A 14127-nucleotide genomic window follows, 5' to 3' on the forward strand; every position below is an offset into this window, starting at 1 on the left:
TGTAAAGCATCAGCCTAAAGTATGCCAACCTTTCATACATAGGATTTGCCACATTAGAAGCAAGAGTACCAAAAATAAAGTTAACAAGAAGCATCAAAGACATATCATGTTTTCAAAGACCAAAGTGTAAATAAATTAGTAGTTGTGCATGATCATAAGGTATCTCTAGCCAAGGGTAGACGCCCAAAGGTTATACATGATTAAAGTATCATCAGAAGATGCATAAATAAACAACGAATGAGACACAAATTTTTACATTGTTCAAAAGCACATATTAGAAGCATAGGATCAACAAAAGTCATGCAAAGTGCTCAAAAGAACTTAGTTCACAAGATGCTCTAAAGATGATATGCAAGTGTTCAGAAGCACAAACTTACATAAGTCATTAAGTCCACATGAAGATAAAACAACCATAAGCTAACAAGAGTGATATATAAGCACCGAGGTTACTAGAAGCATCATCAGGGAAATCCTACAGAACCAGAAGAAGCACCAAGGTCATGAGGCACCCATAACAGTAACCAGAAGATGTCATGAAGCAACCACTAAGACAACAAGTACTAGCAGCTCTCCAACAACCATAAACAGTTAGCTTAAGGTCCTATTTATGGAACTTCATTTGAAAGAGCTCATTGCAAAGGAAACAATCCATCAAATGAGGGTAAGGTCACGAAACTCGAGCTTCTCAAGAGAGATACCCCACATTTCAAATAGAGTCTTCCTTAATCAAAACACTCTAGGATTAAGGCCAACCTTTATCCATCTAAAATAGTGTTCGTAAGCACCCTTGTGTGAAATCTCATTGAAGAAGGTCTCCTAAGAGGTACGTCAGAATTTGTCCAAACAAAACCCCAAGTGAGTAGAATCTCGATGGAGGTCTCCTAATATAACCATAATGTATATTCTTTTTTAGTATAATTAATTATACATTTTCAGTTATCCCAAACATATTTTTACTATGTCAAACAATATTCAAGCATAATAATAGACATTCTAGAAAAAAAAATTCATGCGCTCTTGATCAAGTCAACTTAACACTATTATTTTGTACATGAAATAATAACACATTATATTAGTGACATCATAATTTGGTATGTTGTACATCTTATTGCTTAACGCTTCAAAAAGCATTAAAAAATGTTTTTCTATATGTTTCAAAATTACATGACTTGTACAATTTCACATCACCCTTGCGACACGTGTTTATATCTAATCTCCATTATGAGTATACAATTAAGTGAACGTAGTTATTACTCGGGTAGCAGGGGCAATCTATCCAAGCTGTTGAATGAGCCATTCACACTGCCATTGGAGGCAAAGTCATCTAATAATTCACTATCAAACTCAGAAGTTTCACTAGTTTTTACTTCATCCGTTTCATAATGGGATGGAAGTATGCGCAAATGTACACCTGAATCTCCACTGATTCTCCTTGTTTCTAGTTGGTATTTGCGAACAAGTTCCAGCTGCAGAGATATTATGTGTGATGATCTTGGGAGTAGATCCACAGGTTCTCCCTTTAGAATCACTGTATGCTCTATAGCCATTCGCGCCTCCTGAAATATACAAAAAGCAATTGTGCCAACCATTCGTGAGACTCTTTAATTTAAGTATTGAATTTAAATTGTAAACTATGGCCCCCATGTTATGCATTCCTAGCTGAAGAATACAGCAATCATTTTGGCAACAATGGTATTTATTCATTTCTAGTTTTCTACTTCATCTATGCCACGATATCAGTAATCAATCATCAAATATTGGTTTGACAGAAAAAAAAAAATGAAACTTACACATGGAAAAAAAAGGATTATAAAAAGGGAGAAAAAAGAGAGGTGGGGCAGGGGAGGGGGATTGAAGAAGTTTTCTGTCCCCAATAAAATTCACAAATAACTATCAGTAGATTCAGAGATATATAAGATTAGTTTGGTGGTAAAGGGGTAAAGGGAGGAAGGGATAGGTCGTGGGTTTGAATCGTCCCGCCAACAAAAACTAACAAATTAACAACTAAAAGTTGAAAATAAAAATAAAAAAACTACCAGTAGATTCAGTCAGATGTCTCATATTTGATCAGAGGTAAGTTTACACCATGAAGAACAACCAGTAAAGGATTGCCATGGTAACCCATGACCTTATTAAGACTAAAGTGGCCTTTATTTCATTGCTACCACCATGCCAACCAACTCAACAAAGCTACACCAACATGCAATAGGGTTATTGCTACCTTCACCATCACTCTAGCTCACCTTTCTAAAGACTGGAATTTGGCTCAAACTCAAATCCAATAGGTAATCACAAATATTCTTGCAATAGATACAGTTTTTATCATTCAAATGATTATGGGTCTGAGATAACTAGCTGAAAAAATTTGTGGTTTTGATTAATATTGTTGGGCCCACATCGACTGGAGATATGGCTTAAATAAAGCTTATAAAACTTAGGTAGTTCTCAACTTACAAGCCGGTTCTGTAGAATTGAGTTAGGCCCTAAGACCAAATTCTAAGATGATATTTAAGCCTACACTAGATCAGTTGTTGGGTCACTTGCATTTGCCACCCTCCTGTATTACAAGTCTGTTTTGTAGAGTTAAGTTAGACCTGTTTTGTTAGAAAATTTATTCTTTGAATCAAGGGTATCCTCATCACCATTTTAAGAATACATTTCACCACTTCAAACAATTTTCATTACTACATTTCACTGCTAATTTTCATCATAAAATAAAATTTTTAAGAATACTTAATTTGGCTATCCACTATATATCTTGGTAAGAAACACCACAAATTGGGTATGTTTGAATTTTTGGTGGGACTGTTCCAAAAGTATGTTTAAGAGTAAAATCAATTTGAGGTCATGTTTGGTTACTCCCAAAAGTATGTTTGAGAGTAAAATTTTGCCTAGAATCTCAGTTTTAGAGAAACAGAACTTAGGATACTTTTGCAAACTTGGGTTTAACCTAAAAGCTAGCTCATAAGATGAGGGTTGCCTCTTACTTATATAATCAATCTTGCCTCTATCTCTAGTCGATGTGGGACTTGGGTATTTCCCAATACACTCTCTCATCTCCAACACTTTTTGGGCTTGGTGCGTGAATAATATGGTGAGTGACCCTTTTAATGGATCTAGGATAGACTCTAATACCACGTTGAAAGGGGATTGGTTTTGTATCACAAGAATTACATTATCTAATCACGCTTTTACAAGGGAACAACTAACCCTAAAGTAAAAAAACTAACATAAGGATAAAAAGAAAAAATGTAAAAAGAAAAAGACGATAAAATATCAAATAAGATATAGATAGATCCCCTAAGATATTTCAGTTATTTACAACAGGTATGAAGCTACAAATAGGCAAGCAAAGATACCAGTGTTAAGCAATAGTGCAAATATATTATGCTCACTCCAGAATCCAGACAGCTAAATTGGCTGTTTCTGAATCCATTTCCATGTGTCTATAGCTATATTTAGGATTTGAGCAATGTATTTCTTACACAACTTAGTGATTTTGAGCATCAATTGGTTTCCTCAAGTAAACAAAAACCAAAAAGAGAAAAGGAAATAAATGTTAAAACTAAAATAATATTTATATTACCTCCAAAGCATCAATCATCTCTGAGGATTTTATCTTGTCCGTTAGTTCAGAATCCTTTATACCATCTTCATGATCACTTACTAATGCCCGTATGGCTTTTGCTACATGCTCCAAAGAACTTGTCTAGAAGACAAAAAGAATATTGTTTAGCAAAAGTTATGACAAAGTATAGCTGTTTAACTAAAAACACAATTTTAGAAAATCATTACCTTTGTCACATAAATGGGAATATCATGAGATTTAGCGGCAGCCTGGATCCCTGGATTCTTTTTAAGCTTGGATTGTAAGGCAAGTAAAGCATTTGCTTCACTAATATTATCAGTCAATTGAATAGCCGCATCATTCATTTTCAACTGCTTAACCCCTTGAATAACAGTTGCCTCTAAAATCTAGAATTACTGACCATTCTGTAAGTTAAACAGTCAACGAAAAAAAAAATAAAAACAAAAAGAGATTGCATTATTCATTGCTTTGCTTGACCAACAATTCTGTGAACTCAATATTGCCTTGGATTGCAGGAGTTATTTTTGAATTACAACAAACAGGGTTTATCTAATTATCAACACTGCTAACTTACAATCAAAAGTGGAAACTGAAAAGCACCAGAAAACATTAAATGGGAGAAAGAAACTTTATGTAAGGGTTGATTCAGTTTAACTTGGTACTTTTTTACATTTTATTTTCCTCTTTCTCTATCACTAGCTCATGTGCTTTCTTTTCAATTGAAGCAGCATGTTACTGCTTTTTCCCCCTTTTATTTGTCCTTTCTCCTTCCTGCCCTTTCTTTCTTTGCTTTTCCTTTTCCTTTGTCTTCTTTGTTTTCTTGTTTATTTATTTGTTTGCCTAGGAAGGAAATTAGTCATTTAATAAGATATTAGATTTTCACACAAAGTGGTTCACAAATGTTAGAAACTATTTGTCCTTAATGGTGACTCTAATTTGAGGAGGACAACAATTTACAGCTAAATATAGAATAAGAGAATTGAAAGCTATCGAAGAATCAATCCAGATTTAAGAAGGAATTGGATGACACTCACATCATTCACATATCTTTACCTTAAATTCTAGTGCATTGGTAGAAAGCTGAAAATAAATTATTACAAACAAATTAAGGACCAATTTGTTTAAACAATTTTTTTTTTTTAAAAAAGTGGTTTTTAAGAAGCAGATAGGATTTGCTTCTTAAAAAAAAGAAGTAAATAGGCTAAGTGGGTATTTAAGCTGTTATTAATGTTTATTTCATGCATTTATCTTAGGCTGTTAGCTGTTGCATAACGGTGTCTTACCCCATAACAAAACAGGCTAAGTGGCAATTTAAGCTGCCAGGAATCTTCCACCAAGTCAATAGGCAACTTTAAAAGTGATTCATTTTGGTTGGTTTGGTCATCAGACCCCTTTGTAGCTTTTTCAAACATGATTTCACCATTCTTTTGAAGTGAACTGTCACTAACAAGTCCATCTTGTAAAATCTCTTCCTGTTCTTGAGACTTCATCTTCCGTATTTCTACATTTGGAAAACGACCTACACCAACAAACCAAACAGCACAAAGTCATATATCAATCCACCGCAACCATTTATTTTGCCAGAGTGGCAACTTACCAGAAAGAATAGCATCCACGGTTGCTTCAAGGCTACGGTGAATGCGCAACTCTGTCTTTGAAATGATCTCTACTCCACAACTAAATGTAGATGGGCCTTTCCTCTCCAATACTGTCTTCTGAACACCCCTGCGACTGGCCTCTTCATCCCCTAGTGTCACACTCTAAAAAAGGATAATATAGCTGAAGTAAACAAAAAGAATAAATATGTCCATAATTTTAGATGCTCCTGGTGATTGTAAATTTAATTATTAGAACATGAAGCAGAGGAAAAAGCATAAACATATTATTTTGGATCATGCTACAGAAAACTCTGTACAGTGCAATAAGTTTGTAATTGTTAGAGACATAATATAAAATCCTTCATGTGTCTTTCACCAAACAACATAAACCTCAGGGATAACTGGCTTATAGTTCTGGCCTCAGCTACAGTATTTTCAAGCCATCAACAGCAAAAAATTCAAGGTTCATAGTATGTTATATTGTAAGTTCCTGTCACCCTCACTAATACTGATGTCTAACAGCAGACAACTTTGGTTTAAGTAATCAAACACTGCTAGCACCATGTCATTTTTCATTGTTGCCCCATCAATCCATTAGAGATTACACAAACACATTGAAGGTCAAACTGTTCCCTCCCATAATTTCACTGAACAATTGCAAATAAGATTCTCTTCAAGGACTTCAATAAGCAAATGCTCAGTACTCAACAGAGTGTTCCCTTGCAAATTGTTTGGATTGAGAGATGTACAAAAGAGAAGAAAAATAAAAGTGTGTGTTGTAAAGGCATATTTGTCCTGATAATATTTTTACATAATCCAAAACAAAAAAGCAAATATGTCATTTTAATTTTTTTTGCTGGGTCCCACAAGCTTTTTCCTCTTTTCTCCCACAAAATCTCAGAATTTTTTTTTTTTGGTGTTTCCTCTTTTTTTTTTTGGAGGGCGAGCCCTGGTGCAGCGGTAAAGTTGTGCCTTGGTGACTTGTTGGTCATGGGTTCGAATCCGGAAACAGCCTCTTTGCATATGTAAGGGTAAGGCTGCGTACAACATCCCTCCCCCATACCTTCGCATAGCGAAGAGCCTCCGAGCAATGGGGTACGAAGTTTTTTTGTAGGTTCCATCAAACACTTCTTTTCTCACTTCTCTCCTTTCCCAAACAATATAGAACTTCATTCTGTCTCACTTCTTTCTCACCCACGTCTTTCTCTCTGAAATCATGCTAAACAGACAGCTAACGAAATGCCAATATGGCCACATCAGGTCAGAAAAATGACAAAAGTTCAAATACTAAGTGTGTTTTGATCAGCTTAATTAATTCCCTAATTGTTTTTTTTCCTAGCAGCTTCTTAAGAAAGCTTTAAAAAATGATTATTTTTCTGAAAAATCATTTCTAAAGATGCGCTAAATCTACATCAATTGTGATATACAAGAAATCAACTTGGAATCCTGCTTTAGATGTTGGTATACCTCACCTGTATTCCTCCAACAAGCATCTCTAATGAAGGATTCATAATGAGATTCTCAATTGTGATTCCATGAGCAGTGGCAACAAGCTGAATCCCACGTTGTGCAATTGTGCTCGCAGCCATTGCTTCAAGTTTTGTACCAATTTCATCAATTACAATCACTTGTGGCATGTGGTTTTCAACTGCTTCTATCAATACCTGAATAATTTCGTACGACAAACATAGAAATGTGGTCAGAGTATGACTATGAAACATGCCTTTCATAATCAAAAAGAACTCCATTTTGGGATGCATTAATGGAAATAGGAAAGAAAGGTAAAATGCAAGGAATGGAATGAACAGGACTCCACAAAAAATTATCACTTTAATAAATCATTCTGCTGTTTGGCTGCTTCCCACAAACAGCACACATTCTATCTATAATCTATATTACTGGTATGAAAAGCTTAGTGCATGTGCATCTTTGTAATAGGTGGGAAATTATTTGAGTAGAATGTAAATTGGAATAATTACTTTTGAAAGAATGAATTTATGCTTGTGAACGTTCCATCTAAAGGTAATTTCTTTCATTGGTGTAAAGATATAAAAATTTCCGAAGTTGAGAACTAATTCTGACAATTAAGTTTTTATACTAAACTTTAACGTCCTACTAGTCCTCAGGCAAATATAAACCTCAATGTTTAAATTAGAATATGCACAAATGGAAGTATCATAATTATATCCGAGAACCCTAACCTACCAAATAAAATATTTCAGCTGATTTCTCAAATAAATCATATATCATGTTTATTTTAATGACCAAGAATTCTCGTGGAGTCATTCCACTATATATTGAAGAAAATGTAATGAAAAAGGACAGAATAAGCTCCAATTGTTCACAGAAATATTCTCAGTCACCACTGATAATATAGCTATACTTTCAACATATAGAAACAAGAGGTGATTGGTAAAAAAAAAGAGGTTAAGCTCCTGCAATTGCAGCTAATACCTTATGTTGCATATCAGAGTTAGGGACTTGCATACGTCGAGCATTGCCTATTCCAGCATGTGGTATATCGCCATCACCCCCAATTTCATTGGAGGTGTCAACAATCATCACACGCTTCTTGTAATCATTTGCCAGCATCCTAGCTATTTCCCTGAAAATATAGAAAGTGTATTATAGATTATAATAATAATAATAATAACAGCAACAACAACAACAATAACAACCACAAAAACAAAAACAATAATAGAAGTGGTACTGATAATAATAATACATCCAGACAGTTCCCTATTTTTATGATGTTAGCAAGTACAAAAATTTAAGCATTGCCAAAAAACAGCAAAGCATCAAAATATTAATGTTTGTTGAAGACCCAAAAATATCATGGCCCCTAAGGAATGGAGAACTGCAGAAATCAGGGACTCAATTCTGAATAAAAAAGTTGACTGGACAAAATTGGAAGCAGGGTGAGAGAGAAATTTTACATCCAAATTAGAGATCAAAAGCAAGCATCATATTCTCTAAGTAAATGTGTGCTTTCCAAAAACATAGTTTGCTAATGAGAAAAAGATAGAACCCAGTCCGACATGTATACAACAATCAAGAACAGGAAGAAGCATAGTACATGTACAGTTTAGTGAATTCAGGTAATTATTGCATGTATATCTAGCTCAACTTTTAGCATCAGACAAAAGAATCACTAACCTAATAATTGTAGTTTTGCCTACCCCTGGAGGTCCAATGAGCAACAAAGAAGCCCCATCTTGAATCAAATCTTGCAACAACTTTGCACTTCCTGAAATTGCCCTGCCAACTCGACAAGTTAGACCAATAATTGTGCCCTTGCGATTTCGGATGGCACTAATCCGATGCAATGTCCTGCTGATTCCTGCTCGGTTATCAATAGCAAAGTCACCAACCTGCAAGAGGTTGTCTCTCATGAATTAACAGTTATAAATATCTTTCCATGATCAATCAAAACTTAGGATCATACAGAGATGGTACTAGTCCAATTCAAACATTCATCTCTTTCACTTTCTACATCCATGCTTCTAAGCAGCAATAGATTATTACATTTTTTGGATACATTGGCAGTTGTAGCCACAACTTAAACTTAGGGAATTCAATCAAATTCACACAGCCCCAACTACTCTCTAGGGGTACACAAGAGGATTATAAATAAAGCCTATGATAACATAATTGTAGAGATACTCTTGCCCAAGCATGAGCACATGTCCGTGAACATTCTGTTCCTCTTCTTTTCCTGATTTCCTGAAGAACATGACAGTGTCACTGTCTCATGCTGACCAAATTGCAGTTGTAATCAAAGATGTAGTGACAAAATGCTGTCATTTTACCATGGAACAATTTTAACTTTACACCAAATATAATTGTAATTCTTTATTACATCTTTTATTTATAATGTTGTATAAATTTTTATTCATTCTTAAGTTTAAAATTCACATGGGGGTACAAAAATGATTTATTTCGAAAGAAAGATTGAATGGAATGGATGGGAAATAGTGTTGGGGTGTGATGGAGCTCGCGGCTCATTGCAGTTTGATGGGGTATGAAGCAATGCTTGCCGCAGTTCGTTGCGGTTGCAATGCTATTGAGTTGCAGCTGCTACGCGTGAACAGAAATCACTCTAATTTTGACGTGGTGCATTCGCAGGTACTACCACAACTGCAATATTGCAGCCACATCACATGGTGCATTCCACAATTTGAAACAATGGAACTTCTGATAGAGAAATATATATTTTTCTATGAAGGGATCCAGTATTACTTACACAGGCTTAGTTTATGGCACAATTTGAATAAACTTTTAACTAATTACTTGTAGGAGAAGAAAATGAAAAGAATTAAGGAGGTAAACCAAATCAAATTTCTCACATACATTAAAATCAACTTATGGAAAAGTTAGATAAGAGAGCAGATGAAAAAGTTGAGATGCATAAGTTTTTTTTTAATAAGTGTTTATTGTTTATTGAGAAATTTATCTAAACTGACTCTATATCTTTCTCTCTCAAACCATATTGGTAACCTTTTCAAAGAAAATCAGAGCATCTAAATCCACATAATAGCATCTATGGTTTCGATCGGTTACTGTCTGACACACAAATCATCCAAACTAAGCCAATTAAATATCCTATGTTCAAAACCAATAAGTTTGCCTTTGACCGGATCCAATTTATTTTTGAGCAAGCACTTCTTATCTTAAAAAAGGGGAAAATGTGTTTTCAGTCCCTATACTTTCATATTGATGAATTTGGTCCTCAAACTTTAAAAAACTTGTGGATTTAGTCCCTAATAATTTGGATTTTGTTATATTCGTAAGTAATCAATTAGGGACTAAATCCACATATTTTATAAATAGACATAAACAACAAAAACCAAACAGAACCTATCAGTTCTTATAATAAAGAAAAAGCAAACAAACAAGACTTTTCAATTTCCTTTCCTCCAAATAAAATGTGTTTTGTAATTTGCCCCATTTACGAACTTTCTTTCCAAAAGAGATTACAAAATCAATAAACAGAAGCAAATCAAACAGTAACATCATTCCAATACTGAATAAACCATCAATTTGATCCCTCAAGTATTTACCTTCTCTTTTGTAGTCCTTGAAATGATGAAATGATATAAGTAGTGTTTAAAGTATTGAATATTCATAAGTTTAATCCCAAAGTTGATATCGTGTATGTTTGGATTGCTGGTGGATTGATACCATGATTTTTGGATACAACAATATAAAAAATCATGATGAGTTCGCCACTGAAGCAACTATTTGTTGTTTCCAAAAATCATAGTGAGTTCAAGTCACCCATCACCACCTATTGACTAATGTTCAAAGACTAATTTGAAAGATTTTCCAATACTTGGAAGACTACTTAGCATGATTTATCATCCTTAAGGATTTAACTATGCAAGTGCTAAGAACACAATCTCTAACACACTCCTTCAAACACATTGTTTTCTAATCGGTTAAAATTTATTGAAAACTACCAAATCAGGAAAGACAATCATTCAATAGAGTGTTCCTAGCATTTCACATAAGAAAAAAATACTTTAGGGACTATTTTGAGAGAGAGAATAAACTTTAAAGATGAAATTTGTAGATTATCCTTCCAATTACCTGGGCAGTGGCGTGCTCGATATCCTGAACCGTGATAGGATACTCCGATATCACGAAATCCCCGGTCGGAAACCTTGCGAGAGGTTTCCGTCCCAAATCCATGACAACCTCTATCAGCTGCGGCAGCTCGGGGTGGTCGCTCACGCGCCGCCGCATCTCCTCCGGCAGCAGCGCCAACAGCCGCCCCAGCTCCACGTCCAGCTCATCCTCGGAAAAAACCGGACCGGACCCGGCTGGAAAACTCGCGCGCAGGCTGGGGCCGGTTCGGAGCCGGGGAAGGGAGGGAACGAGGGGCGGGTAGAAGGGTTTGGGCGAAATCGGGTTGGGAAGTGGCGGTTGTTGCGGGAGGTGGCAGCAGCGAAGCTGGAGCGGGAGAGTGAACCCTAGCATCGATTTTGGCGGGAACCGTGAAGTTGGTGTGTAGTGTTGTGGCGGTTTTGGGAGGGAAAGTGTTTTCTAAATTACCGTTTTTGCGCGAGTAGGAGGAAGCGGAATGGAATCAGGAATGGGGTAGCAGATGTGGAGGAATTCGAATATTCGATTGGAACCGGAATATGAAGGGAACCTGGTTACGTGTTTCGCTTTTGCTTTGTTTTTTTTTTTTTTTTTTGGTCTGAAAGCACTGGTCAAGGGAAAATGGACGATTTTTTTTCTCGCAATACAAACAAAAGAAAAAGGTTATTCACTTCGATCACAATACATTATTTATTATTTATAATAAATTAGTTGACCTTTTATAATAATTACTCTAAAATTATAATAAGTATTTTATACTATTGTAAATGAATAATCATTAAGCTCGTAAAAATAATAATTGATAGTGTATAATTTTGATTTTTTTAATTAATAAATTTTGTATAGTATTATTTAACGATAATTTAGTTTGTATGGTTTACATTTGTTATAGTTATAACTAGGACATGCAATTGAAAAATGAAAAATACATCTCTATTATATGCAAACTCAACATGAGATAAATATTCTTCTCAAGTCTTTATATATATTTTTTTAATCACTACTCTAAGAAGAGAAGATATAGTTCTATCCATTACCTCAATTTGTCCATCGGTTTAGAAATGACATGTAGTGGAAAAAAGAAGCTTTGTACCCAGCTTATCCCATAAGATTCTCCAAAAGTGACTTAGGAATTTTGTGTCACGATCACAAACAATGTTTCTTTGTAGTCTATGGAAACACACCACTTCCTTAAAGAATAAGTCAATAACATGACAAGCATCATGAACTTTCTTACATGGTATGAAATGTTTCATCTTAGAGAACTTGTCCACTACCACAAAGATGGAATCCTTGTCATTCCTTGTCTGAGGCAACCCTAAAACAAACTCCAAAGACAAGTCAATCCAAGGAAAGTCAGGAATGGGCAAAGGAAAATAAAGTCCGTGAGGCATTACCTTAGATTTAGACTTCTTACCAGCAATGCATCGTTTACAAAACCTATGTACATCATGTTTCATGTGTGACCAATAGAAATGTTCTTGCAACATATCTAGATTATTTTGTATCCCAAAATGTCCCATTTAACCCCCTTCATGTGCCTCTTTCACAAGCAATTCTCTTATGGATCCTTTAGGCACACATAACCTTTTTTCTTTGAACAAATAATCACTATGCCTAAATTATCTATTTTGAGCAATATGCACACATGTAGAATATTTAGAAGAGAAATTCGGATCATGTTCATACAATTCACTAATATGCTCAAAGCCAATGAACTTAGTTTCAAGAGTACAGATCAAATCATGCCTTCTTGAGAGTGCACCTACTACCACAATGAACTTACCTTTCGAGTGCTTGATCACATATGGGACTTGCTCAAGAAACTCAACCCATTTGGCATGTCTCTTATTCAGCATGCCTTGTCCCTTTAGATGCATCAAGGACTCATGATCACTATGAATGACAAACTCTTTTGGCAAAACCTCCAGTATCATATGACCACAACCTCATCGCCACTACACTGGTAAAGAATTCACTACTACACAAAATATATTTTATGTCAATGTCACTACCTAGATTTAAAAAAAATGATGTAGTAAATGGCACAATGACATTTTTGCAATTGAATGCAACTTCATAATATTAGTTGTTTATAAACTAATGTAGAGAAGATCATTCAATGTTGTTGCTTATAATGATGCCTTATCCCAATTTGGCATAGGAAACAGGGTGAACAAGATCATGAAAGATCAAGCCAACAAGAAAAAGACAAGGAGCCAAGCCCAAAAAAGAAGAAGAGGGGGAGGAGTTTCTTAGAAAAGAACAAAGAACCAAGAAAAAGCATAATTCTACTCTTGTGTCCATTCCTCCAAGTATGAGTCCAAAAACTACTCCCACAAAGAGAAGTCCAAAGAAGTCAGTTGAGAGGAAGACCACTAATCAAAAGCTAAGGGACTTGAGTGAAACTAATGAAGGTGATTTTCCCCTCATCCATATGAAGAGGAAAGTTGAAGCTTAACAACAAGTTCTTGCTACTCAAAAAAAGTGGAAGGTGATAAAGGGGGATCCCTCCACAAAAGAACTTTTTATTGCTTCCATAGTGCCAAGGAAAGTAAAGACAAGGGCAACTAGGATCGACACTACTATTCTTGAAAAAGATTGGAAGCAACCATCTCTTTCTCAGGAAACTGTAAGTGTTGATATCTTAGATGCTCACATCTCTCCTCAGAGGTCATCCACCTGCACCACCTCAGTAGTGTCCAACTCCGTTTCCCAAAAATGTAACATTATGTTTTTTGTAATGCTTGATTAAGTGGTTTTAATTAGATTGCAAGATTAATTAATTTAATTTAAGCGTATGTAATTAATTAATTAATTATGAGATGATGGTGTGTAGTACTTGTATGTATGTTATGTTTACATATGTGAAAAAACTTTTTTAGGTTTGAATAGTAAGTTCTAGAGTGTTTAGGCTGAGAGGGATAGGTCTTGAGTGATAGGAATGGGGTGAGTGAGTTTAGGAAGTGATGGGGTGTGCATAAAGAAAAGGAGAGGAGTCATACACTTAGCTTTTAGTGGATTCAAAATTGAACCAAAGACACAATACTATCTTCTTCCTCTCCAAGAAAAATCCTCCATTGGAGAGCTTGAGACCTTGAATTCCTTTGCTCCAAGGACCTTGTGGCAGTGTTTTAGTCAAGTTTGAGGACTAGTTCAGTGGTAAGGAACACTTTTTTTTCCCCTCTCATCTTCCATTTTCATTTTCCCTCCATGAGCATTATTGGAAGTTCATAAAGTGTTCATTTTTATGGTTTTGATGTGGTTTCTTTTGGTTTTTGGGTTTAGGTGGTATGGATGGTGGAGTTGTTGTATGAGTGGGAGAAAGCTTCCATC

At 35.3% G+C, this 14127-nt stretch overlaps 1 protein-coding gene across 1 annotated transcript; it reads right to left on the reverse strand.

Annotated features, from left to right (window-relative positions):
- Nucleotides 1–1017: 1017 nt before the first annotated feature.
- On the reverse strand, nt 1018–11347 carry LOC114416799 (uncharacterized protein ycf45). Its single transcript, XM_028381817.1, has 9 exons — nt 10777–11347; nt 8344–8558; nt 7642–7792; nt 6660–6851; nt 5187–5349; nt 4873–5108; nt 3796–3975; nt 3587–3709; nt 1018–1556 (listed from the first exon to the last, which is right to left on the reverse strand). The coding sequence occupies exons 1-9, from the start codon at nt 11164–11166 to the stop codon at nt 1251–1253; spliced, it is 1956 nt and encodes a 651-aa protein (XP_028237618.1). The 5' UTR covers nt 11167–11347; the 3' UTR covers nt 1018–1250.
- Between the last annotated feature and the right edge of the window lie 2780 nt (nt 11348–14127).

Source organism: Glycine soja, chromosome 6, assembly GCF_004193775.1.
Source record: "Glycine soja cultivar W05 chromosome 6, ASM419377v2, whole genome shotgun sequence".
Taxonomy (NCBI): Eukaryota; Viridiplantae; Streptophyta; class Magnoliopsida; order Fabales; family Fabaceae; genus Glycine; species Glycine soja.

What these genes read in the sequence shown, in the direction of transcription:
- LOC114416799 (XM_028381817.1), bottom strand. Translation starts at nt 11,166, where the DNA reads ATGCTAGGGTTCACTCTCCCGCTCCAGCTTCGCTGCTGCCACCTCCCG. An exon ending in CGTGGATGCTATTCTTTCTG is followed by an intron (nt 5,109 to 5,186) that starts GTAAGTTGCCAC and finishes TTGTTGGTGTAG; the next exon opens with GTCGTTTTCCAAATGTAGAA. An exon ending in TTAGCCTGTTTTGTTATGGG is followed by an intron (nt 3,976 to 4,872) that starts GTAAGACACCGT and finishes CAGTAATTCTAG; the next exon opens with ATTTTAGAGGCAACTGTTAT.